This window comes from Mauremys reevesii, linkage group 11 (genome assembly GCF_016161935.1).
Source record: "Mauremys reevesii isolate NIE-2019 linkage group 11, ASM1616193v1, whole genome shotgun sequence".
Taxonomy (NCBI): domain Eukaryota; kingdom Metazoa; phylum Chordata; order Testudines; family Geoemydidae; genus Mauremys; species Mauremys reevesii.
The window spans coordinates 43,245,548-43,271,115 of NC_052633.1; the positions used below are offsets into that span (position 1 = coordinate 43,245,548).

At 40.6% G+C, this 25,568-nt stretch overlaps 1 protein-coding gene and 1 long non-coding RNA gene across 8 annotated transcripts in view; one reads left to right on the forward strand and one right to left on the reverse strand.

Annotated features, from left to right (window-relative positions):
• Positions 1-3,441: 3,441 nt before the first annotated feature.
• On the reverse strand, positions 3,442-6,997 carry LOC120375113. The gene is made up of 3 exons (XR_005586435.1): positions 6,749-6,997; positions 3,976-4,066; positions 3,442-3,513 (listed from the first exon to the last, which is right to left on the reverse strand). It is a non-coding gene; the product is annotated as an uncharacterized LOC120375113 (long non-coding RNA).
• SLC38A11 (solute carrier family 38 member 11) overlaps positions 6,588-25,568 on the forward strand; it is a 39,281-nt gene continuing 20,300 nt past the window's right edge. For 2 of the 7 annotated variants that reach the window (XM_039495805.1, XM_039495810.1), the window contains exons 1-7: positions 6,588-6,751; positions 10,380-10,497; positions 10,961-11,035; positions 13,537-13,671; positions 15,581-15,646; positions 17,569-17,675; positions 20,043-20,122. In XM_039495805.1, the coding sequence (XP_039351739.1) occupies positions 6,701-6,751; positions 10,380-10,497; positions 10,961-11,035; positions 13,537-13,671; positions 15,581-15,646; positions 17,569-17,675; positions 20,043-20,122 (632 nt within the window). In that variant the 5' untranslated portion in view covers positions 6,588-6,700. Of the gene's footprint in view, positions 6,752-10,115; positions 10,294-10,379; positions 10,498-10,960; positions 11,036-13,536; positions 13,672-15,185; positions 15,271-15,580; positions 15,647-17,568; positions 17,676-20,042; positions 20,123-25,568 lie in introns of those variants that run through there. The other 5 variants (XM_039495809.1, XM_039495806.1, XM_039495807.1 and 2 more) reach the window with 5 other exon arrangements.

Consider the following 25,568-nt stretch of genomic DNA (forward strand, 5'->3'; position numbering starts at 1 on the left):
ATACAGATCTCGGCTTACAGATGCCCATCTAGTCTAAATTTTTCCAAAAAACTGTCCAATCAAAAAATAATTTTACTTTTTTAAAATAAATAAGATGAAAATCAAAGCCACTTCCCAGGGGCCTCCTCTCCTGTTTGCGTTTCGTCAAGATCTGACAGCTGTGACTGGCTAGCCTCCTCTGGGGTAGAGAAGAGCTCCTGGCTGCATGTATTTCTGACCTCCAAGTCATCCTCTGCCTCTGGGTCCCTCTCCCCCTCCACATCCTCATCCAAGTGTAACCCTTCTGCCCCTCTGAGTTGGCAGCAAGAAGGGCCGGGTTCAGTATCCAGGGGTTCCGTTTCAATAACACAATGCAAAACCTGCTTGACCCCCACCCAGTGACCTGGTACAATTACATATCACCCCCCCGGGCGCCTCTAGGAGGCAATACTTCCCCACTCGCAAGCACGGAGTCCGAGTGTAGCAAAATCCTTTTAATAAAGGAGGGAAACAATGCGGCATCACGTTGGAGAAATCACCTGGTGTGTGGAGCAGGCGTGGTCACCTGGAAAGATGCGCTGAGACCACTGCACGTGGCACCGAGCAAACAAGAAGGGGGCTTTCAAAATTCCCAAGGAATTTAAGGGGTGGGGCTCACGGTTGGTCACCTGAGGGCAGGGCAGTAAAGTTCAAACTGATGACCAGAGAGGTGAGAACAGACATTGTGGGACACCTCCCAGAGGCCAATCGCAGCGCTGTAATCAACCACGGTGTTTACATTGGCACCGCAGCACTGTAGCCCCAGCACAGTAAGCTCTATGCCTCTCGTTGGGATGGTTCTTTTACAGCGCTGCAACTGTGCAGTTTCTGTGCACTAAGTGGCTCGGCAGTGTGTACACCTTGGGAGTTACACCGCAGAAAGCTGCTTTACTGCGCAGAAACTTGCCAGCAGACAAGGCCTAAGAGACTGTCAAAGATGAGGGTGGAGGAGGTTCTTTCTAAAAAAACTCTCCAGCTTAAGGGAACACAGAATGTTGTTAAAATGAAAGTCTTATTTAATACTTCACATTTTAAATGTGATAACTGTTTTTTCCTTCTTTTCTCTATCTTTAATAAAAGCTTAAAAGGACTTGTAATGGTGTGTTTGCCATGGTACAAAGCAGGCTGAAGTTTCTGTATACCAAAGCCGTAACCTTGTTAAAAACTGTTTAATGGTAGACAGACACCTTTAAACTCTTTAGATATTCCATCTAAATTAAAAACAACAGGACTATTGTAGTGCCCATGAAACTCAAACAAAAGGGTTTTTTGTTAGAAAATAGAGTGCTGCTTACAAGTTGCTGCAGTACTTGGATCATTTATATGCTCTGGGGGGATATTGCCAAAGCCTACTGTAAGCTTTACTGCACTATATGCTTTAAAACAATTTATTTAAAACGGTTTTTTCTTCATTTCTTTGTTTTCACATATTATAATTTATACAGTATAATGGGGACTTGTCTTACTGTACAAATGAAATGCTTATGCTGCTACCAAAAGAGAGAATTTCCTTTGCATCTCTGGCTCTAAAGTTTCCTTTGCTGAGTCATGTCAGCTGACCAGTCACACTCGAATACATGTCAGATTCTGTGTTATCAGGTTGCTGAATGGAAACTTTTCAAGCAGCTCAACCTAATGTGGTTAGGTTGCTGAACAAAAATGTAATATATTCTTTTTATATGGATTTAGTTATCCATATTACATCATGTGCCCTGCAAATGTTTAAGAACAAAAATAATTGATGCACAACATATGTATTCTTTTAATCACTCTAGCTTGCCCTAAAAACAGAAAACATTATTAGAGTCTACGTTTTTTTTCATACTGTGGAGAACAAATTAATGTCCTCTATTTTTTTCTGCTACTTGGTGAATGCTTTATGGTTTGTTGTCTCTTACATTTTCTTTTTCTAATCTAATATATTCTTCCCCAGCCCTTAAGGTTTGCAGCCTACAAAACAGGGATCTTGATCCTACAGCCCTTGGAATAAACCCACAACTTTAATTCTTGCCAGCATGTGACCCTTAATGTCACCCATTTTGTCTCCAGTTGTATTTTCTGCATTGACTATTTCAGAGATGTTTACAGCCAGGAGAAAAACACACTGCAAAATTGTTTCAGTCGGCAATACACACTGCTTGTTGCTTAAGACTGTAGTGACCACACTTAGGTCAGATTATGGAGCTAAAAGGTAATGGGGACTGCTGCTGCTGTGTGCTTTGCTCCATGACTGAGGCATGATCTTTATCTTCATCTTTAAAAGAATTCTTATCTTTTAAAGCTTGCCTAGTCTCAACTCAGTTATACAGTGCTGTACTATTATTTTTTTAAAATATCAGTTTGCAGCTGGGGAGGGTTGCTTAGAAGGTGCATTGAACTGTTCTAGTACAAGGTCAGGTCTCGTATAAAATGTTAATCTTAATAGAAAACAAGCTGCAAAAAAAATAGTTTGGAAGACAGGAGGTGGTCAAAAAAGAAAAGAACAAAATAGGAGAGGAGGAAGCAGATGTAGAAGGAAACACCATTAGAGAGAAAGTAAAAGATAGAAACATACTAAGGATGTGGCAAAGACTCTTATGATCTTAGAAATCTGCTTTTTTTCTGAGACCTGGGTATACTTTGCAAAAAAAAAGTGTTAGCCAAAGGGTCATAGAATCTGAAAGAAGAACCTTTTTCTGTGATGAGAAAGAACAACAATTTCTTTGCAGAACTGAAATGTTTAGTTCTATATTCCTCTGTATTTGTTAAAAGAACAGGAGTACTTGTGGCACGGCTGCTACTCTGAAATCTGTATTTGTTGACTCTTTCCTCAACTGCTGAAATGGAAAATTCAGCCTCTTTTGAATGCTCTGATAATTATCTTGTATATGTTAGCAGCTGGTTATCATAATAGTTATCTGTCTCTCATAGAAATTTAACAGCCTTGCTCTTACTTCAGTGAAGACGTACTGCCTCTTACTTTAAAAATATTTTGCACCTTCAATCTGAGGTACTCACCATGTTTGGCAAGCTTTAATGAATTAAGCCTGTAGATTAAGATTGTTTAATGAACATCCCTGTGAAGTTGGTAACTATTATCATCCTTTACTTACAGATGGGTAAACTGAAGCACAGAGAGGTGATGTTATTTTCCCAAGTGCACACAGGAAATTTGTATAAGAGTCAGAGGTAGAGTCTATTCTAGTGTCTGATTCTTCTGGATTTACTTTTGATTTACACTATTGTGAAAGACCATAAATCCCAAGGTCTCTGGATTGTTAGTTTAGGGCTTTGACCAAAAGACCACACTGCTTCCTACTGTCTTGTACTGAATTACTCACTACTTCCTAAAGCCCCGTTAAGCCCTTCTGCTTACATAAGTGAAGGGGATGCTACCTAAATAGAACTCACCCTGAGTGCAGGGAAAGGGGAATAGTGCCTTTTCCTGGGTCTCTGCACAAGCATCTCTCCTGGACTCCCATGTGGAAGGAGCTTCACAAGATGTTGGGTGTGGAACTGCAAAAGGAGGAAGATGGAGGGTTTCTGTGCAGACTTTCCACCCGGAATTAACATTACCTGCGGCAGTGTTAACTCCTCCAGAGTCCCTCTGCAGTTACTGCTAAGTAGGCAAACATACACAAGGTCAGGGATATCATACTTTCTTTTGGAACCTTGCTGCTGGCAGGAGAAGGCCAGTGAATGAGTCATCCATACAGGACAGCTGCACATCCATGGAGTTGGGGCTCTCCTTAGATCATGCAGCTGTACAACATTGAAAGGTTTCACCTTGAATCAACAACATTGTCCCCATGCTCCACTCACCAGGAGTAACACTCCCCTGGAAATTCCATGAAGTGAATGTGCTGGGGTTTTCTGGCCATTCCAGAATCATCTGGTATCACTCTGTCATCAGTGAGGTATCAAAAAACTTTCATCAATGGTTTTCCTATTTTAATTCCTATATTGAAAATATATTACCTTCCAAATGCTTGTGTATGACTCAGGCTTGTCAGTCAGTCCTATATGCTCTCTCTCCGGCAACACTTCACTTAGCTCCTTCCCTGATCACCTAGGCAAGGAAAGAACTACAATGTCACTTTCTTATCACCTTATGTACCAGGGCCCAAGTAGAGCAACTACATTCTCTCACAAGAAGTACTATTTTATTGCCAAATAATAAAAGTAACTGTATATTGGAATTGCACTTATATTTGATAAGAACCAGAAGGCTGAGATTTCAATTTCAACAGAGGGTGGTGACATGATTCCTCAAAATATGCTACTTTCTGAAAATTTAAAGGTCAGTGGCATTGTGATTTGTTATTTCAAGCATATCATCTGATGAAGAAGTACAATCATCATGGAAAAAAGTCAACATTATAATCTAATAATTAAATCTGAAAGCGCACTTTCCTGTCAGAAACACTAGCTAAATTGGCCAATTGTCTCATGTTATCCTGGACTACTGCAGGACCTAAACACCCCTTTAATATCAGTTCCCCTGTTAATAATAGCACCTGGGTTTGGTTTTTCTTCCTGCCAGCAGACTGAGATTAAATTATTTTTCTTGCACTGTGATAGTATGGCGCTTGCTACATCCATTGTGAGCATTTCAGATATTTACCTACTTTATTTATTTACCATTATTTAACATTTATATTGTTTATACTCATTCACTTTCCCAAGAATTGGAGTTTATGGCTCTTTCCATTCTATTGTACTTGGGAAAGAACATCTATCAAAATCTGTGAAAACCACATTGTTATTAATGAATAGTGTTTTTCCAGGAATTTTGCTTCTATAGTTTTACTATATCTTTAGTCTGGTTTTAATCTGATTTTTTTTCTTCCAGGAACTTGCATGAATTATGGGATACTTAGTAGATGTTCTCTATAATAACTTGGCCTATTTTAGGAGAACAAAAGTAGCAATCCAATAACTATGTACATATACCTAATCAATTACATGAAGTAGATAGGAAAACTGCTGTACATGAACAGATATGACCTTATAGCAGGTGTTAGATCCCCTGTAGGTTTTCATTTTACTATAGAGTTAAACAAGTGTTTGGCAAATTCAGGGTTTCATAAATTCCCAGCAACACACAGATGCCTAATTTCTGAGGGACCAGTGCAATGGTATTTTAAGTTAAAGAAAATGGGAGCATGTGCTTTTCCAAACCCACTCCAAAACAATATTGAATACTATGGCCCAAAGGCTGCAATGAGCCCCACCTGGGCACAGGCACCTGGCCCCAGGAAGCTCATTGCAGGACCCGGCTCTCTATTATTATTTTTTGTTGGGATTAAATCTAGGAACCAATATCAAGATAAAGTCCCTCTTGTGTAAGGGTTTTGCACACCCATAGAATGACACAGTCCCTACTCTAGGGCTCTGATGCTTCAAAATGAGATGCAACTGTTGGCTTTAGCTCCTGTGAGCAGCACACCTGAACTCAATTGGATATTGAGTTCAAGAGGGCTCTGCACAGGCACATCCCTACACACTGGTCCGGATGCAGGAGCTGGGCTTAAAATGTTTTTTATTATAACCATTTGGAGATGCGCCGAACTTCCCAGAGTGGATCCCTGCACAGGGAATATGGGGGCAGACTATTTATTTTTACCTCTGAGGGAAATCCTCCAGGGGTGTGTGAAAGCAACACACCTGACTCTGGTCTACTCTTCTGCCTGTCTAGTTCTCCCACCACTGTGCGCAGCCGCTGACCTCACCCTTTCTCCAGCTCTTGCTCAGGCCAAATCTTCCCCTTGTGCTGGCAGGGGAGGAGAGTGAACAGGGTACAGGCAGCAGCTCTGCTTTCCTCATGGGTGGGCTCAGCCCCTCTGCACACTAGCCCTGAAAAACCTGGGTTCTACTCCCCCCATGGACTTCCTGTATGACCTCAGGCCAGTGCCTTAAAGAGTTTCAAAACTTTTTAGGCACCCAAAGATGCAGCTAGGTATCTAGTGGGGTTTACGAAGCACCTAGCCTTCTAGAAACTTCTGAAAATCCCACTAAGTGCCTAAATACCTTTGAAAATCTGGCCTTTAGTCAGTGTGTGTCTCAGTGCCCCATCTGTACAATGGAGATAACAGCAGTGCTCTACCTCACTGAGGGGCTGTGAGGAGAAACAGGTTAGACCTTGCGATGCACTCAGCCGCCATGGTGATGGGGCCACATAAGTACCACAGGTTGAGTGGGAACTTCTCTGTACCACTGCTATCCCTTCCTGGGTTTTGGCCCCTTCTTTTCACCTAACCCCCCCAAACCTCCCCCTTTTCTGGCTCAGAGAGCTTGGCTGTATTTCTTCTGAGTCTCTCTCTGAAATGCCCCCCCCCCCTTCTGTTTTTCAGGCTAAACTTCCAGGGTCCTAATTTAATCACCAGCCCTTTCTTATCTTAATCACCCTGCCTGTCTGTAAACAAAATACTGACTCCCTGCCCCAGGGCACCTCTCCCCTGACCTCTGTCTGGGAGCTCACACACCTCCCTACAAACTGGGGAGGGGGGGCGGCTTTCGCTTCCCCCCGCCCGCGGCACGTGTTCTTGGAGCCCCCCCCCGCCGTGTGCAGCGCCTCGCCTCTTGGTGCCGCGGCTGCAGGCTCTGGGCAGGGCAGCCAGTCCGCGCAGGGGCTCCGTTGGGCAGCCGCAGACCTCCATTGGCTGCTGCTCCTCTTCCAGCCTGGCTCGTCCGGCGCCCCGCGATGGAGCAGCACGCCCGCCAGGAGCGCCAGCTGCCGAGCCCTGCTCACCAGGTACCGCGGGGAAGTTCGGGTCAGTGTCACTGCGTCCTCCCCCATCTCTTTGCCGGGTGGAGGCAGGCAGTGCCGTTAGCTCAGCCTCCCGCAGACCAGAGTTTGCGGGGAGTGTTTAAAGTTGCTCGCTCTTGGAGACGCAGAACTGGAGGGGTACGGGCGGTGTGTACGTATGCGTGGGGGCGACGGGGTATATTACATGCAACATGCTCATTCCCAACGCTTTGAAATCCTCCTATTACTGCCTGGCCTGGGAGCTCCGTGTCTGACATCTAACTCTTTCCTTGGTGTGGAGAGAGAAACGAACCCGAGCCTGCTCTTCACCCAGCTACATTTCACATTTAGAAAGTCCTTCACTTATTTGTTTAAAGGCACTTTTCTGCATTTACTTCGAACAAGCTTTAAGACACGAAATAAGCTTTGCAAAACTTTCCAGAAAGTGTACGAGTTCAGGCACGATCTACGCGTTCACCTTTGTGATTAAGGATTGGGAAAAGACTGTCAATGTCAATATTTAATTAGCTGTAGGCTTCACTAAACAGCTGTTTTAGTGCAAATGATGCTAGGAGAGGTGGTTAGACAAATAAAATGGAAGGGGGGAAAAGCTATTAAAATCGTTGCTAGCAACAGAACTGTTGGTAAATAGACTTTTTAAAGTCTGTAGTGGGCAGTCACCAGAAATAACTGTTCCTGGTAATCTCTTTTCATCTCACTGGCTCCACATGAGCAATATAGAGAACGGGGAAACATAAAACAGCAACAGAAGTCAGGCGGCCTCAGATTTAATCCTGACTCCTCCCCCTACGCCGCAACACACACTTCTTTTGTCACCTGGAACAGTTCACAGGAGATGTGGGTGCTCGATGCGTCTGAAGATCAGTCCCTTAATGTCCCTGAGCCTTTGTTTTTCACATGAATATCAAAGGGGAGCAAGTTCATTAAAGATTCTAACTCTGCTGGAGTAGTGGGCACTTTAGAAACATGTATATAGAGAAGATGATGAACTCTGAGATCCTCATATGGAAGGTGCTATAATAGAACAAAGTATTATAATTGTTATTAGATAATTTGTGAAAAATCCCAAGGCAAGAATAAGTTCCAATTTTATCCAAATGAAAATGCATGACATACGGTAAGCATGTGATCAGAATAAGCTAGGGTTATCAAACTATTTTAAAAAAATCATGATTAATCACATGATGAATCACGCTGTTACATAATAATAGAATACCATTTATTTAAATATTGTGGATGTTTTCCACATTTTCAAATATATTGATTTCAGTTACAACACTGAATACAAAGTGTACAGTGTTCACTTTATATTTATTTTTCATTACAAATATTTGTACTGTAAAAAATAAATATTTCAATTAATCTAATACAAGTACTGTAGTTTAGCCTCTTTATCATGAAAGTTGAACTTACAAATGTAGAATTATGTATAAAAAATAACTGCATTCAAAAATAAAACAATGTAAAATTTTAGAGCTTACAAGTCCGCTGAGAGAAAAGTACCATGCAAATGCCTATTCTCACTTTCAGGTAGGGTGAGCACATGTCCCTTTATTATTGGGACCATCCTGATATTAGGGGCTTTGTCTTATATAGGCAACTATTCTTTGAGTTAATCGTGTGAGTTAACTGCCCTAAATTAAACTATTAATTTAATACACTACATCCTGCTGTATCTGACACAAATTGATAACCTTAAAGAATCAGATTTTTTTGATGTATCTCTCTTAACATGGGCTTTTACTCTCCTATGTGTACCAAATACAGTCTAGCATTCCACTGATTTCTGAGATGCTTTATTGATACTATTGCCAAGACTGAAGGACAGTTCCACAACAGTAAAAGTGTTTAAAAGGGTCTCGTCCGGTTAGACCACTCATTTCCACGAAGCTTGAATATAAGGATTTATATTTAATGGATGCTTTTATAGTCTGACCACAAAGTCGCTTGTTCTAAAGACTAGGTAGAAATCTGTATTTTGCATATTAGGCAGCGATCCAGAAATGAGACGACAAAAGTAAGAATGAGTTTCTGACTTGTATAGTACAATTTTTTGAGTAAGCAAAAAATATTTTTGGTCAAAGAAATGGTAGATTGCAAAGAAACACGCAAATATCTAATATGAAGGAGAGAGCCTAAATTGTTCCAGTCCAGTGGAAGTGCTGATGATGTACACTGCTGTCATCAGCAGGCAACTTTGAAGAGTTCCATTTAGCCACTTAAGTCTGTTGTGATGCTCTTACATGTTTGTCAGATGATGGCACTGCACAGATTCCTATGAAGTAAATCAATCTTTGGTTTATCAGTCATATTTAACTTTTTTTCCAGCAGTGTTGGCTACAGGCATCTGAGTTGAATTATTTTTTGTAGTGCCTCGTATGTAAAGCTAAGATTTAGTCATGGGCATTTTTAGTAAAAGTCATGGACAGGTCACAGGCAATAAACAAAAATTCATGGCCCATGACCTGTCCATGACTTGTACTATATACCCCTGACTAAATCTTTGGTTTTCTGGGGAGCTCCAGCTGCTGTTCTGGAGGGGGGCCTCTGGGGCGCCCGCTGGTCCTGGGGGAAGGGGCGGCCCCACCAGCTTGAGACTGCCATGCTGCTGCTGCTGCTGCTGGCGGGGGTAGCCCAGGACCACCGTAACCGCTGCTGGCCAGGGAGGCCTAGGACCTGGGGACTGGTGCAGCTGGCCCCGGGGCCACCCAAGCTGCTCGGGCAACCCTGGGGTCAGTCGCACCTGCTGGCTGTGGAAGTCACGGAGGTCCCAGAAAATCATGGAATCTGTGACTTCTGTGGCAGACTCGCAGCCTTACTCATGTATATATTTAGCAAACTCCTACCTCTCTGAGATGGTGATTTCAGTATCATGGTGTGTACAAGCTAAATCATCATACTTTAATTCTGATTTGCCATTTTCTTCATTAAATCTATGTTCCTCCTTTTAATTACATATCACTGCATTTATTGACCTCCTGGTTGATGGGACTATATTTCCCTGACCAGTGTATTGCCTGTCTAAGAGAAGGGTGTGCTTAGAGTAAGATGAACCTTTCTCCCTTCCCTACCCATCTAGAGGCTGAGAACATTATTTCTGCAAAACTTCTAGCTATTGCAGTGGGAGGCTAAGCTTTGCCTTGAATTTGGGTCTTTCACATGGCAGTTTACTGGGGCAGGCCAATTTTATTAATATCAATTAGCTATTCACTGTGGTCTAAAACTTTAGCTGAGAAAGAAATTATTTGTTAGAAGCAGAAAAAAGTCAGCCCGAGAACCAAAATCAGAGGGATGGATTCAATTCCAAGAATTCAAATCAGAAGTGGTTTATTTTCTACTGCTTGGTCAGATGTGGCTGAAATCTTGGAAGAATACCTGATTGATCCCATGATATTTCATCCTTTGGGAGCTAAAATCTCACCGAGAACAGCTCTTTGGCCGTCATCCTCTGAAGCTTATGTGAAGCTCATACCTAGTCAGAACAAAACGAGCTGAGGAAGATTGATAAAGGATACTTCTGTAACTTAGTAAGTCTCAAAACATGTCTGACATAATTGTTCTCCGCTGGTCTAATATGTTTTTGTATAACACTAATATTCTCTTATTGGAATAGATAGAAACAGATGACAGAACGGCCTTGGTTTGTAAACCCAGGACTAAAGGAGGAAACAGTGATCTCCCATCAGCTGGTTTTAATGTTATCAACTCTATCATCGGATCGGGAATAATAGGTAAATACACTTTTCTTCACTTTAATCTAATCACCCTTTCATATATGTATAAATCTCCAGTTGTGTGAAAAACATGTTTTTTCTCATATTACTTTACTGCTGTGACTATGGGTATTATTATAATGTATTTGTATTGTGAGAACACTACATGTGCCAATTGAGATCAGAGGCCCCATTGTGTTGAATAATGTGCAACCTTGTTAGCAGACCCAGCAGAGAGATCAAGTACTGGTTGGACTTAAGAACTGAACTACCCTTTGCCCTCAGAAATGATCCCTCTGAAGTAAGTCTGATGCCATGGGACAGTGCTGAGCAACTTTAAACTGTTTGCTCCTGTTTTGGAGATAAATAATAGACTTTTTTTTTTAACATACTGCTTCCTTTACAACAAGATCACCACAAATAAATAGCAAGTATTTAAAAAGGCTTTTCTCTAATCTTTTCTTTGTTTCATTATTCACAGGATTGCCTTATTCAATGAAGGAAGCTGGTTTTCCATTAGGAGTATTGCTTTTAGTTGGTGTTGCCTATATCACAGGTACCATGAAAGTGGTTGCTCTATTAAAGTGAAAGTGTAACTAGTCTTGCAAAAATTAGCTTCAGTTGAACTTCATAACAACTAAATAAAAATGTCTGTGAATTAAAACTTTATATTAAAAGAAGAGGGGGATTTTGGGTTTTTTTGTTGTTGTTTTGTTTTTTACTTACTTACTCTTCTGAGCAGATTAGCAAGAGTGGAGAATTATGCTGTACATTATTTAAAGCTGCTTATTGTGGGAGATTCATTATGAGGGAAGTCTAGTTTCTTAGACTAGAGTATGATATTAGTGTGAGATATAAATAAGGGTTATTCTTACAAATCACTTGTTTTTATTAAAAAGTTTTGATGCTGTATAAAGTCCTGATCCTCAAATGAGTTGTACGCCATTTGTGTTCCAAATTCACAACATAAATTGAAACTAATATGTTTTAACTAATAAGTTATATGATAATTTCAACAAAAATTGACCTAAATTCCCTTAGGTTTCATTCATTAAAGAGCTAAATTGCAGAGTCTCATGGTAAGCATTTACTTACCTAAGTAAACTCCATTGGCTTCAATGGGACTCTTTTTGTAAGTTCTTCTCCATGTGAATAAGCCTTGTGACCAGCCTTTTTAACCTGATCCCCAAACATGCTGTGGCACATAAATTTAAGTGGGTAAAGGAATCTTTAAAATATTTAGGAATAAATATTGTGGAGAAACAAAAATCTTTTTAAGACAAATCACCCTCTAACATGGAATAAAATAATAAGAGTTGGAGGAATGGAACAAATACAAAATTTCTTGGATAGTAGGGTCGTGTAGGTGAAGATGGAGTTATTGTCCACCCAAAGTTTTTATTTTTGTTTCAGTTCATCCTTCTTGGTATCTTTGATACACCACTAAAACATGGCAGGATTCACTACTAAAATTCATATGGAAACATAAAACACAAAGGATGAGTTCTAAAGTTCTGTATAAAACTACAAAATTGAATGGATTTGTTTCCCCTAATTTGGCTTATTATAAGTATGCATCACAATTAAAAGATGTGATCAACCGGGTTAACAATAGACAATCCAAACACTGGGTAAACCTCAAACAAAACTGGAGCCCAAATATAACTATTCATAATAATTGTTGAATTAAACAGAAATTTAAGTCACCCCCAAAATATCACCCATTCATCCAGGCCGTCTTAGAAGCTGCGGACAAATTTTTAAAAATTCCTGTAGCAAAGGCTGTCTCCATAGCTACTTTCATTAATAATCAGGTATTTATCCATAGGAAATATCAAAAGAACTATTTGTTGTAGGTAAGAGTTGAGACTACTCAATTCAGACACCTGTTCATGGGTCCTGATTTGATTCAGGAGACTGAATAGTATTCTCATGGTAGGGAAAAGACCTTGGAAAACTCTGTAACAACTACATTTGGTGACTCCCACCATAACAATATCATCTCAGAGGTCAGTGGCCCAAAATTAGTAGTTTGAGTCTGAATCTTTTCCCTATTCCACTGTGCAAAGGGAGCAGAAACCTACCCACAATTCTCAGCTGGCAAAGCAGTGGCAGGCAGTTGAGAAGGCATAGGGATGGAACTGATTTAGACTGAAGGTATGACTCCATTTATAATCAAATACAAATTTTCTTCTTACTATAGTCACCCTTAATGGTCACAACTTAGAGATTCAAATGCCACAGGAAGAACACCACTGTTCTAGCTGGAAGTTTTTTTTTTTTCATGAATAATTCCACACATTTTGTTGCACATTTGATAACCGTAAAACAACATGCCAATATAATTCTGCTTCTAAATGGAAAAATATACCACAGAATACTTTCAAGGTGGGCGTTGTTATTAAATAAAAAATATTACACAAGCAGAGAGAATTGTTTAGCAAAAAGGACTGTTGTATTAAGCATACGCTGCAGGAAGACAATTTCTAACAAAAAAATGTAAAGTTACAGACTAGTATGTATAGTAGCAGATTTTAAAAGATGTTTTCTTGAATCACTACAGTGGATTGGAAGAAAAAGATAAAAAGAGTAGTTTTTTGTAGTGTTAATTGATAATTCTAAGAATGCAAAAGGCCTGTAGCAGACTCACCAACTTCTATATGTGATGTAACCACTACTGCGGGGGGAGAAAGCATCACCCTGAGTGGGGGTGGGTTGCACTCTCCCTAGGCAGGGAAGCTCGTCCTCCATGTGGAAACCCTGAGACCCATGGGGTCCCAGACACAATTCTCTTTGGATTCTCAGGGATCTCTGACAGTCGGGATGCCACAACCATAGGCCTGCAAATCCCTCTCTTTCCAGAGGATGATCGCTGGGAATATGCACACACTGAACCATAGTGTTTTCCTTTCTCTTCCCCTTCCTGTTCACTATAGTTGCTTCAGTTAATGATTGCTTTCTTTGCCTTTTTTTTTTTAAATACTTTGCAAACTATTTCTTCAGAACAGATGTAGAAAAATTAAGGTCTCAAATATTATGTTTATATTATTTTAACAGATTATTCCATTATATTACTGATTAAAGGAGGAAACCTCTCTGGTACAAATAGCTACCAAGAACTGGTCAATAAATCGTATGGTTTTATAGGATACCTAATTCTCTCAACACTACAGTTTTTATATCCATTTATTGGTAAGATCACTATCCATTTTGTAAACTTATAATTAACTATCCTTTTTGAATTACCAGAGGGAGACACTGTTGAAGTTAAAAATACTTAGAAATGGACTCATTAATTTCATTATTTTGTATTTCATTATTTGTATTTCATTATTTTGTCAAGGAAATGGAAATATTGCCTATCCGTAGGCAATTTTTTCATGACTCTCATGAAAAACCCAAGAAAACAAATCCTTTTAATAAACAACATCTTTATAGACCAACAAAAAGATTCAGAGTTTGTCTTGTAATATTTGCTTACTTGAAATAAGAAAACTTTCTAGTGTGTATATAATCAGGTTATCGTATACATTCTAAAGAGTGAAATCCTGGCTCTGTTGAAGTCACTGGCCACACATCCATTGACTTCAATAGGGCCAGGATTTCACCCTAGTTATACATGAATCTTGTGCTTTCAAGAGCCAGTGATAGGTCCGGGTGTGCTGGAAAGAACACATATGTGAGACTACTGCTCCGATATTTGGTTCTTTTATTTTTTTTTTAAATGTAAAAATCTGTTCTGTTGACCATGGCCATGATTTTTCCAAAGTAATTTCAAGTGCTTCAATTTTTGGGTGTTCCACATGAGGTACATCAAAGGGGCCTGAAATCCACAGAGTGGGTGATCAGCCCTTTCTGGAAATCAGGCCCCTTTAAGGTGTCAAGTTGGGCCTTCAAATGTAGAGACACCCAGAATCACTAGTTACTTTGGAAAACTTTGTCCCATAATCTTTCTGTATGGAAAATAATAGTTGCTTTATCAGAGGAGGATAATAAAGACCGTGGACCTAACCTGCAAAGACTCGGTAACTTAAGCAAATGTCTATCAGTAGTAAAGTTAAGTATATGCATAAATGTTTGTAGGATTTGTGTGTATATAAATGAATGGAAATAGGGTAATAAAGACCACATATATTTTTTTCATACCTATATGTGTGTATTTTTTCTAGTTCAGAAATGTGTGTGCGTAAATTTGGACCCCAATCCTTCAGTTCTTATTCAGGTTCCTAATGAAGTCAATGGAAGCCTAAATGAGGAGCCCTGTATTTTAGCTTCCTCTTTGCATTATCGTTTTTAGTCCCTCTGCCATTATACTGGACAGAGTTCAATGACTCTGAACTAGAGCTAGGGAACCTTTACCTTACTGCCTCTATCCGGCTCTCACTTATCTAGACACACATCTTAGTGTATAGCAGCTGCCATTTAAAATGTACGTCTATGTAAGAGCTACTTGAAGTAATCTTGATATCTTCTAATATTTAAATCTGAGACACTGTGGAACTGGATCACTGCAGATGGACAGATGTTCAGTTTTAGTGGCACCCACTTGTAAAATCGACTACTGTTCTTGAACAAGTATGGACAATAGCTGATTTTACAAGTTACAGTATGTGGTGATACAGGCCCATGCATTTGACATCCCATGGGATTAGCTATAAAGATAAAACAAGAACTGTTGAATGCACATAATTTGTTTTTTCTAATAGAAACTAGAAGTTGAAAGTGGTCTGACTGTCTGTGAATCACTGCTGAAAGCAGAGGCAATTATAAAAGCCTTTTTTTCCTTTTGAAGTAAGTGTCTTGGGCACAAAATTCAACAGTCTTGCTCATCTGACTGGGTCCCTTTCAAGTTCTCATGTCTGTTACTTAATGCTCCCAGTTTTGCTCTTATAACTCTTGATTTAACTTTTAAAACAAATGTGAAAGGAGGTCTGTGAAGAGCAGCTAAATGCAGCAGGGAGATCAGAAAACCAGCCAAAAAAAGAAGCAGCCAGGATGTGGGGCAAGGGTTTCAGCTGAATGCAATCTACAAGTCTGTATTATATGTTTGGGCCTTTATATCCTATCTGATGTGTATTAAAGCAATCTTTCTTTTTTAAAGCCATGATTAGTTACAACATAATAACAGGAGACACTTTGACTAAAGTTTTTCAAACAATTCCTGGAGGTAAGTGTTTATATATAATTTTGGGGGGTGAGATTAACTAGGTAGAGTGTCAGTCTAAAGCAGTTGTGGTCAACAATGAGTTACCTGGGCTGCAGGGGCCGGATGGCAGGGCAGCAGCAGCCTGGACCCCAACCCCAGACCCCCACTACACGGGGCCTGCCCTGGACCCCCACTGGGCGGGGCCCTCTGGAAGCCCCAGACCTCATGGGGCCGGCCAACTGCCCACCCACCATGTGGGGAGCCTCAGACCCCTGACCCTGTGGGACCCTGGTCCCTCGCCGTGCATGACAGGATGGCAGACCTGACCCGCCGTGCTGGGTGACAGGGCAGCCCAGACCCCACTGCGCCGGGCAGCTGGGATCCCAGACCCCACCACATGGGCCCCCTTTAGCACACACAGCTGTGTGCTAATTGGGCCACATGCCGCTGCGGGTTGAGAACCACTGGTCTAAAGTAAATATGGCCCCTATTTCCTCTATGAATCCCCTATTGTACAGTCCCCCAATAATCTAAAAGAACCTTATTTATATAGTTTTAATGTCTACGTGTGCTTCTCCTGCACTCTACAGCCCCAGTCCTGGTAATAGATGGTAGTAGATTCCTGTACTAGGTCATATGATTGCAGGGTCATGGCTTAAGCCTGTGCAGTGCATATCCTGCACTCTAGTACTTAATGGTATCAGCTATGATAATCATCCAGAACTGTTGTTGATCTGTTGATCAATGTTAGATTGTATGCAAATTATTTCTTTAACATCTGTTGTTTAAACAGTAACATTTCTAAATAGCTGAACATGTATTACAAATGTACCACTTAGGACATTCTCTAAAATGGTAAATCCAAAATGTTACGGTCCTGTTGAAAGTTTTTTTTTTTTTTAATAAAATATCCTCTGATACACAGGGAAAAAAATCAGACTTCCCAGCATGAGTGTTAAAACAATACCAACCTATTCAACTAAGCCAGGGGTTGGCAACCTATGGCATGCGTGCAGAAGGCGGCAGGCGAGCTGATTTTCAGTGGCACTCTCACTGCCCGGGTCCTGGCCACGAGTCCGGGGGGCTCTGCATTTTAATTTAATTTTAAATGAAGCTTCTTAAACATTTAAAAAACATTATTTACTTTACATACAACAATAGTTTAGTTATATATTATAGACTTATAGAAAAAGACCTTCTAAAAACGTTCAAATATATTACCGGCTCGCAAAACTTTAAATTAGAGTGAATAAATGAAGACTCGGCACACCACTTCTGAAAGGTTGCCGACCCCTGAACTAAGCAAACTACCAGTAATAAAACCAGGGTTCACTGTGAGCTGCACATCAAATTCTGTCCGCTGCCATATGCAAGTGCAGAGTGAATGGGCCAAGACACACTCTTGGGTTTATTCTTGACTGAAGGATTAGCCAGCTGAAACTTTGATCCTGCTTCAGACCTCGCTTTGGAGGGCTAGATTTTTCTGCTGTAGGCTATAGATGTGCAGGTAGGATGGGATTTTCAAAACCACTGAGTTTTGGCTTAACTGAGTTCTACTGAAGTCAATGGTAAAACTCTACTTATTTCAGTGGGAGTAGTTAGGCCAACACTGAGCGCTATCAAAAATCCCATCCTTGACAGATGTTTATAATATATCTACACACGAAGGGTCAGAATTTCATAGTTAGGTGCACACAATACTGTACATATGTTGGCATGTGCTCAGCTTATTCTCACAAAATCCCTATGAGCATGCACTGGGCAGGTGTATCTGTCCTAAGGCCAGGTAATGCCTAACCTTGACATCTGTGGGAGTTTCCTTGATTTCAGTTTGGGGCATGGTCTATGGTACATTGCTACTAGAATTTCAAATGTAACTTATCTGTTCCTCACATCCATTTCTTAGAGAAATCTAAATGTATATTTTTTCCTTTATGTTTTAGTTGGTCCAGATAACTTACTTACTTATCGCCAAGTCATTATTCTATGTACTACCATCATCTTTACCCTGCCTATGTCTCTCTATCGTGATATAGCAAAACTGGCAAAGGTAATGAATATCTTGGTTCAATTTTATCAAATTGTTTTAAATGCAGCTTATTATATTGCTAGAGAATGTCCAGTTACACTTCCAACAGTTTTTTACAGCACAGTAAAGCACTTGATAGGCTAACATCTTCCTTTGCAAAAAACATCTCTGTTCTGTTCTCCCTTCTTTCGTGTATTCCCAGTTGTTTTCATTGGGATTTCATGGCATGTTTCACTGCGCATTTAAATCATTGGGAGACTTTCCATTGACTTAAATGGATGTTGAACCTTCAGTGCATGTTAGGAGAGTAGAATACATTTGAAGAGTCCTTTTGTGTGGCTCAAACAAGTGAATTTAACATTATGACTGAATAGTCATGGTGCTGATGGCCTTATTCTGAAGTCCTAAATACAACAGAATACAAGCCAATAACGTCATGTTAGCTGAGAGATTAAATTATTACTGCCCGCCTAAAGAAACCACACATCAAATTTAGGGCCCGATGAGGTAGTACCTTACTCCCCAACTAGTTACATCAATTTCAGTGGGAATACTTATGTTGCAAGGTACTATACAACATGGGAAAAGAGATCACAATCTGGTCCTTAATGAATATAAAGGGACTTATCACACTTACATGTTAAACATTTTGAACAAGCACTTTAAATTCATGATAACTTGATTGAATGAAAATGAAACATACTTACAAGTATTGAAATGATGGAATTATTAACAGTGTGAAACAACTCAACATTCTGTAATTTTATTAAATTATCATTTTCTATAAAAGAAGACCTAAATATTTTAATGAGCAAACATTCCCATCTTAGCATGAATAAAATCTCATTTATTGTAAATATTGCCTTTGTTGCTTGGATTGCTTGCAAATATTGCTAATTTCTAAAAGTATTAAAAACAAATTCTAGTTCTTCTTTAATGTGGAACGTTCAACAAAATGAACTTTCTTCATTGTGCTCTGAAATCAGTTTTAGATTTGACTGTTGAATTTTTGATCACTTTCTTCACAGGCATGGATTGCTTATATTTAAATTAATTTTAATTTGTAATGAAATAGTAGAACATTTTAGTGGCTTGCCTAGAGTATTAATCAGCTCCTCTCCTTACTAAGGGTACGTCTAGACTACACGCCGTATCGGCGGGTAGCGATCGATTTCTCGGGGATCAATATATCGCATCTCATCTAGACGCGATATATTGATCCCCGAAAGCGCTCCCGTCGACTCCAGAACTCCACCAGCGCGAACGGCGGTAGTGGAGTCGACAGGGGGAGCCACGGACATCGATCCCGCGCTGTGAGGACGAGAGGTAAATCGATCTAAGATACTTTGACTTCAGCTACGCTATTCACATAGCTGAAGTTGCGTATCTTAGATCGATCCCCCCCTTCCCCAGTGTAGACCGGCCCTAAGGCCACTCACTGACTGAAGTAAGGTGCATTTGGCTCTAAGACCAATGCTGCCAAACTGCAACCCTTTTTATGCCCGGGGGCGACCACAATCTGGTTTGCAGCTACTTAATCTTACATCATCATCTCCCCCTAAGAATGTAGCTCAAATCATTTGTATAATGATGACAGCGGGGAAGCAATAGTGTCCATGCTTATCAGAATGCAAAATTGAGGCCTTTGTATATTAAATGTCTTTACAATTGCATGCTTTATAACACCTTAAGCTTAAAACATTTATGGATGCCTCATGTGTCCTAAAAGATATAAAACCAAATTCAGACCAGCTGTAAGCAGGTGCAACTTCACTGACTTCCATGAAGTTGTACTTGCTTAAGTCTGGGTAGAATCTGTCTGATGTTTCGTAATTTCAGATCATATTGTGTTATACAACCACTCAGACACAGGAAAACATTGCTGTTCACAGGAAGGGACTAGCCAGCCTGCATACTCAAAATACAAGGGAAGAGAGCCATATTTGCTGCTACACAAACAGCTGTCGACGAAAATAAATAAATAACAATCCTGTACCTACATAATTACATTTGCCATTTACTCATGAAATAGCTACAGTGGGTCTGATTTTTCAGAGCTGCTGAGCACTCACAATTCTAAATGAAATAACCAAAGATGCTCAGCATTTCTGCAAACAAGCTCTTTGTAGTAGCAGTGAACTAAAGGCTCAATTGTTCATAAAGCAGTTAAAAGACAATGACAGCAAATAAAACATGGAAATCTTGGAATGCTTCTTTAAAAACAAAGACCTGCTTCCCTGGAAAGGCAGACACTTTAAAAAATGTAGCTATGCTATTAATTTCACTTTTTGGAAGAAAGAAGAAAGTTTTCAAATAGAATAATGTATTTCTAAAACTACTGAAATTCTGACCAGCGAACTGATAAAACATTTGAATTGTAATTTGCAGGTATCTTTTATTTCTCTGATTTTAACAGCTGTAATCCTGGTCATTGTGATGATAAGGGCAGCTACCCTTAGCCCACTAGTGTAAGTATTTTTTATCACTTCTGGCAGTCACAGAGTGAATTTTACAAATCAAATATACTTTCTCTATTGTGATTATATTGCATTTGTATGTGTAGAAGTAAAACACCAGGTCTTGTCTCTTTTAAGGATTGGAAATAACATACATTTTACTAATAGCAAATTGAAAAGTTGTTTTAAACCTGCTGTTCAGTTCTATTGAGATTAGAATTTATGATATAGGGAAAAGGAAGGGATGCAGCTACATATGTGGTGTTTTAAATTCTTCTGTAGTTTACTCAGATTATGGCTGAAATCTCATCCCTAACTCTTCTATATTGTGCATCTGTCTCCTGGGATTAGAACATTTTACACATGGCATGCAAGATTGTCCACTATTGCAGCGGGTTCCATAGACAAAAAGCTAGATTGTGCCTGATTCAAGCAGGGGCATTCTTTTTCTTGCATCTCCTGAGCAAGGGACAATTTACAGTAGCAGTTGTGTGCTTGGAAGAGCATAGGGACTGCTTCCATTTAGCATCTGGAGCCTGGTCTACACTAGGCGTTTAAACCGGTTTTAGGAGCGTAAAACTGATTTAACGCCACAACCGTCCACACTAGGAGGAACCTTATATCGATTTTAATGGCTCTTTAAACCGGTTTCTGTACTCCTCCCTAACGAGAGGAGTAACGCTAGTATCGGTATTAACATATCGGATATGGGTTAGTGTGGACGCTGATCGACGGCATTGGCCTCCGGGAGCTATCCCACAGTGCACCAGTGACTGCTCTGGACCGCAATCTGAACTCGGATGCAGTGGTCAGGTAGACAGGAAAAGCCCCGCGAACTTTTGAATATTTCCTGTTTGCCCAGCGTGGAGCTCCGATCAGCACGGATGGCGATGCAGTCCGAAATCAAAATAAAAAAAGAGCTCCAGCATGGAAGATGCGGACGTGATCACTGTAAGGGCAGGCAAATCTGTTCTATCAGCGCTCCGTTACAGAAGACGAAATTCAAAATCATTTTTTAAATATCTCCAGACAGACGCCATAGCAGGGACTCAGCGCACTGCTGCGTGGCAAGCGTAACAGAAAGCCAAAGAATCAAATGGACGCTCATGGACTGGAGGACTCAAGCTATCCCACAGTTCCTGCAGTCTCTGAAAAGCATTTGCATTCTTGGCTGAGCTCCAAATGCTTCTAGGGTCAAAAACAGTGTCTGCGGTGGGTCAGGGCATAGCTAGGCAATTTACGCACCCCCCCACCCACCCCCAGAAGTGAAAGGGAAAACAATCCTGTCTTGACTCTTTTACATGTCACCCTATCTTTACTGAATGCTGCAGATAGACGCGATGGTGCAGCACTCAACACCAACATCCTTGCTCCCCCCCCGCCATGGGTGGCTGATGGTACAATAAGACTGATACCCATTGTCATCATCAGCCTATTGGCACATGGGGCAGTGCAAAAGGCCTGGTAACCATGCGTACTAGCATCGGTCAGGTCGATCAAGGGCGCCTGGCCCTAATTTTTCCTGGTAGATGGTACAATATGGCAGAAAACCATCATCATCATAGCAACAGGGTGCTGAGAGTCATCACCCACCCTTCATGTGTAAAGAAAAGATTCAATTGCCCCTGGACTAGCAGCAGGATGCTGGGCTCCTCTCCTCCACACTCCTTAATGTCCTATGTGGACTATCATAGCAACTGGAGGCTGCCTTCCACTCATTTCTCACTAACAAGTATTCCTGCATTTTTTATTACTTCATCACACAAGTGGGGGGACAATGCTATGGTAGCCCAGGAAGGCTGGGGAAGAATGGAATGAACAGGTGGGGTTGTTGCAGGAGCACCCCCTGTGAATAGCATACAGCTCATAATCTATGCAGGATCTGACACAGAGCAGCTGTGCTCTCTGGTTCTCTGATACAGTGGTTCTCTAGTACACTTGCCCATATTCTAGGCAGGACTGATTCTATTTTTAGATACCAAAAAGGAGGGATTGACTCAGGGAGTCATTCCCAATTTTGGCTTTTGCGCCCCTGGCTAAGAGCAGCCAGGGGCACTTATGACAGCAGCAAATGGAACAGTGCAAAAGGACTGGTAGCCATGCCCATCTTATTACCAATTTATGGTATGGTAGATGGTACAATATGGCTGATAACTATCTCTGCTATCATGCAAAAGGAAAAGCATGCAGCTGTGTGCCACTGCTGAATCGCCTCTGTGAGCGGCATCTAGTACACATACGGTGACAGTCACAAAAGGCGAAACAGGCTCCATGATTGCCATGCTATTGCATCTTCCAGGGCAATCCAGGGAAAAAAAGATATGAAATGCTTGTCTGCCGTTGCTTTCCCAGCGGAAGGAGTGACTGACGACATTTACCCAGAACCACCCGCGACAATGATTTTTGCCGCATCAGGCACTGGGATCTCAACCCGGAAATTCAAAGGGGGGGGGGAGGCTGCGGGAACTATGGGATAGCTACGGAATAGCTACCCACAGTGCAATGCTCCAGAAATCGACGCTAGCCTCGGACCGTGGACGCACACCACCGATTTAATGTGTTTAGTGTGGCCGCGCACACTCGATTTTATACAATCTGTTTTGTTAAACTGGTTTATGTAAATTCGGAATAATCCCGTAGTGTAGACGTACCCTGGGTGTGTGAATTACTCCAAAGGGGAAAGCCTGGCCATAGCCATGCTCTGCCCTAGCACTAGTCTAGGTAGCAAGCCAACTGTACAAAGAATGCTCAGTGGGCATACTCCCCCCTGCGTGGTGGAGTGTTGGCAGAGAAATCATGGCTCCTAAGACACAGTTGTTCCCAGAATTCCTCCCGGAATGGTGCATGAGTGCAAAAGTAAGCCAGTGCCTTAATGGCCCAATCTGGTTCAAAGTAGTGTAGATTGAGGATGGTATTTCAGTCTTAAAATTCTGCATTCTTGCTCATATTTGTGTACACCCTTAATGCTGCTTTGCATGTTTTCTGGGTTAATATGTAGTGGTTTAAAATTATTAGATTAAATCTACTTTATCATAAGGATGTGTTGCTTGTAGATTCTGTTTCTGATATTTTATTTCTTCTCATTCTCTTCTTCGAAGACAGTACTTTCAGAAATGATGATTCTGAGAGTAGATGTCCTTGAAATGTCATGTCTAACTGTTTTTCACATAGGGGACAGTCAAGTTGGAACTGATGTTAAATTAATGTAATTGATATTGACATTTCACTGTTCATTAAAATAATTATTTCAAATTCCAGAACTGGAAAACAAGTAGGGAAAAACAAAAAAAGGTTTAACTATACAGTAAATAAAAACACCATTACATCATTCTCAGCTGAATGAGCAGGCAGAAATTGCAGTCAAGCACTCTACTGCACTTTGAGTAATACTTGGTATTGCAGTGTTCCGGATGGTTCACTGCATGCATTTGTTGTGGTAATCATTTTTGTAATTCTGCTATAGTAAGGTTTTTGTGGATCTAATGCTCCTCCTTCATAAACCCAAACATTTGCTTTATCCATTGTTTAATGAATGGTGTCCTCAATTGTATGTGAAATTCCTGTAGTAAGGAAAACAGCCTTTATTTGAACATATAATTAATTTTTTATCCATTGGATTTGTTTATGCAGTATTTTCAGTGTTTGTACAGTATGTGAAGTAGCTTCTTACACCGTAGAGCTGTTAGCATAACTGTTTGAACATTGCTTCACATAACCATTTATTTGTCTTGTTTGATCACTGTCTGATAATTAAGCCAATCATAGGGCATATTTTTTTAGTGTTGGCACAATAGCTAGAATGGCAGTCTTGTTTCTGAAAATGTGACAAATGTATGTGTGCATGATCCATAAAAGATGATCCATTCAGCACCATGAGTGTTTTTCCTTGTTTTGTTTCAGTGGAATGATCTGGTAAGCTGTGGTTTCTCACAGAGCTTGTTAAATGCACATTTGAAAGAGAGATTTCTAACTCCCCTGTCAAAAATGAAGTAATATATGATGGCTACTGATGATGATCTTGTTACTATGGTAACACCATCGTAATAGGGTATTGTAAAACATGGGGCATTGTTCAGGGTTTTTTTAATTAAAAAATCAATGATGATTTTTTAAAAAGTGATTTTGGTATTTTATGGTAGATTATTTTGAGGCTTCTTTGAGACACTTTTTTTTAACCCTTCTCCTTTCAAAATCTAATCTAATAAAGAGACTAACTTTTCTAGAAGCCCCATAAACCTTTTTCTGAAATCTATTTCTAGTTGTATATTTAGAATGAGACATATTTTCATTGTGTCAACCTTTTCACTATTCCTGGTCTCTGTGGCCCGCGCTCTTTTCCGCAGCTCCCATTGGCTGGGAACAGCGAACCGCAGCCACTGGGAGCTGCGGGCAGCTGTGCAAATATAAACAAAATGTCTGGCGGCCCACCAGCAGATTACCCTGCTGGGCCGTGTGCAGCCCGTGGGCCGCAGGTTGCCCACCACTGATCTAGGTACTTACTATGTGGATGGGGCCATATATCCCCATTTTACAGTCGGGGACCTGAGGCAGAAGCTATATTCAATGACATGCCTAAAGCCATAGAGGATGTGTCTGGCTGAGCTGTGAATTGAACCCAGGTTTCTTGAGTCCCATTTCAATATCCCACCTGCTAAAGGGGGGTGAATGGGAATAGTCTTTCTGTTTTGCAACATTTAAGAGATGGGGCACATGTTTCTCTTTGCAGAATGGATATCAAGTCATCTGCCACTTGGACAGATGGGTGTCAGTCCAAGGTTGGGAAGAATAAGTGTCTTTCTGAGTGAGAAGGGGTGGTGATACCGGTATGGTGCTAGCAGTGTATCAGTACAACAGGTCTTGATTCACATAGAAATGAGTCAGAAGCCAATACAAGGAATGAGAGAATTCCACCTTTCCAAGCTACTAGCATGACTAAACCTTGGGTTTACAGAGGTTTATTAGATTCAAGTTAAATAAACTTGTGGCTTTTAAAAAAAAATCAGCACTTTTCAACAAATATTGCATTTATGTCCTCATTTGAACTTGCCTTCACCATGTTAGATTTTATTTATATTGCATATCTTATTCTTGCTTTTAAAGCAGCAACTATGGACTGCAGTCTTCCTTCCTTGTCTCGTGATGGTTCGTTGCAGCCTCCTTCACCACCAGTGGCTTTGGACGGATACTTGGGCTTCTGAATTCTGTTTGGCTCTTAGAGAGTTTTCTGTTCCTTTTGCTTTTAAAGAAAAGACTGGGAAAGTAAGCCAGATCTCCCTAATATATCTTGGGGGACCCAAAATATATTTTTAACGTAGTCTGACATTTTTTCTTTTAAATCCTTTTTGTATTCCTGTAAGCTTGTCATGTATTTTTCTTTATTGTTGATGTAACTGAGAAAATTGAAAAGTCTCACTCAGTAGCCTAAGCTTTAAATTGTCTATTCAGGTGTCTCTAGGGT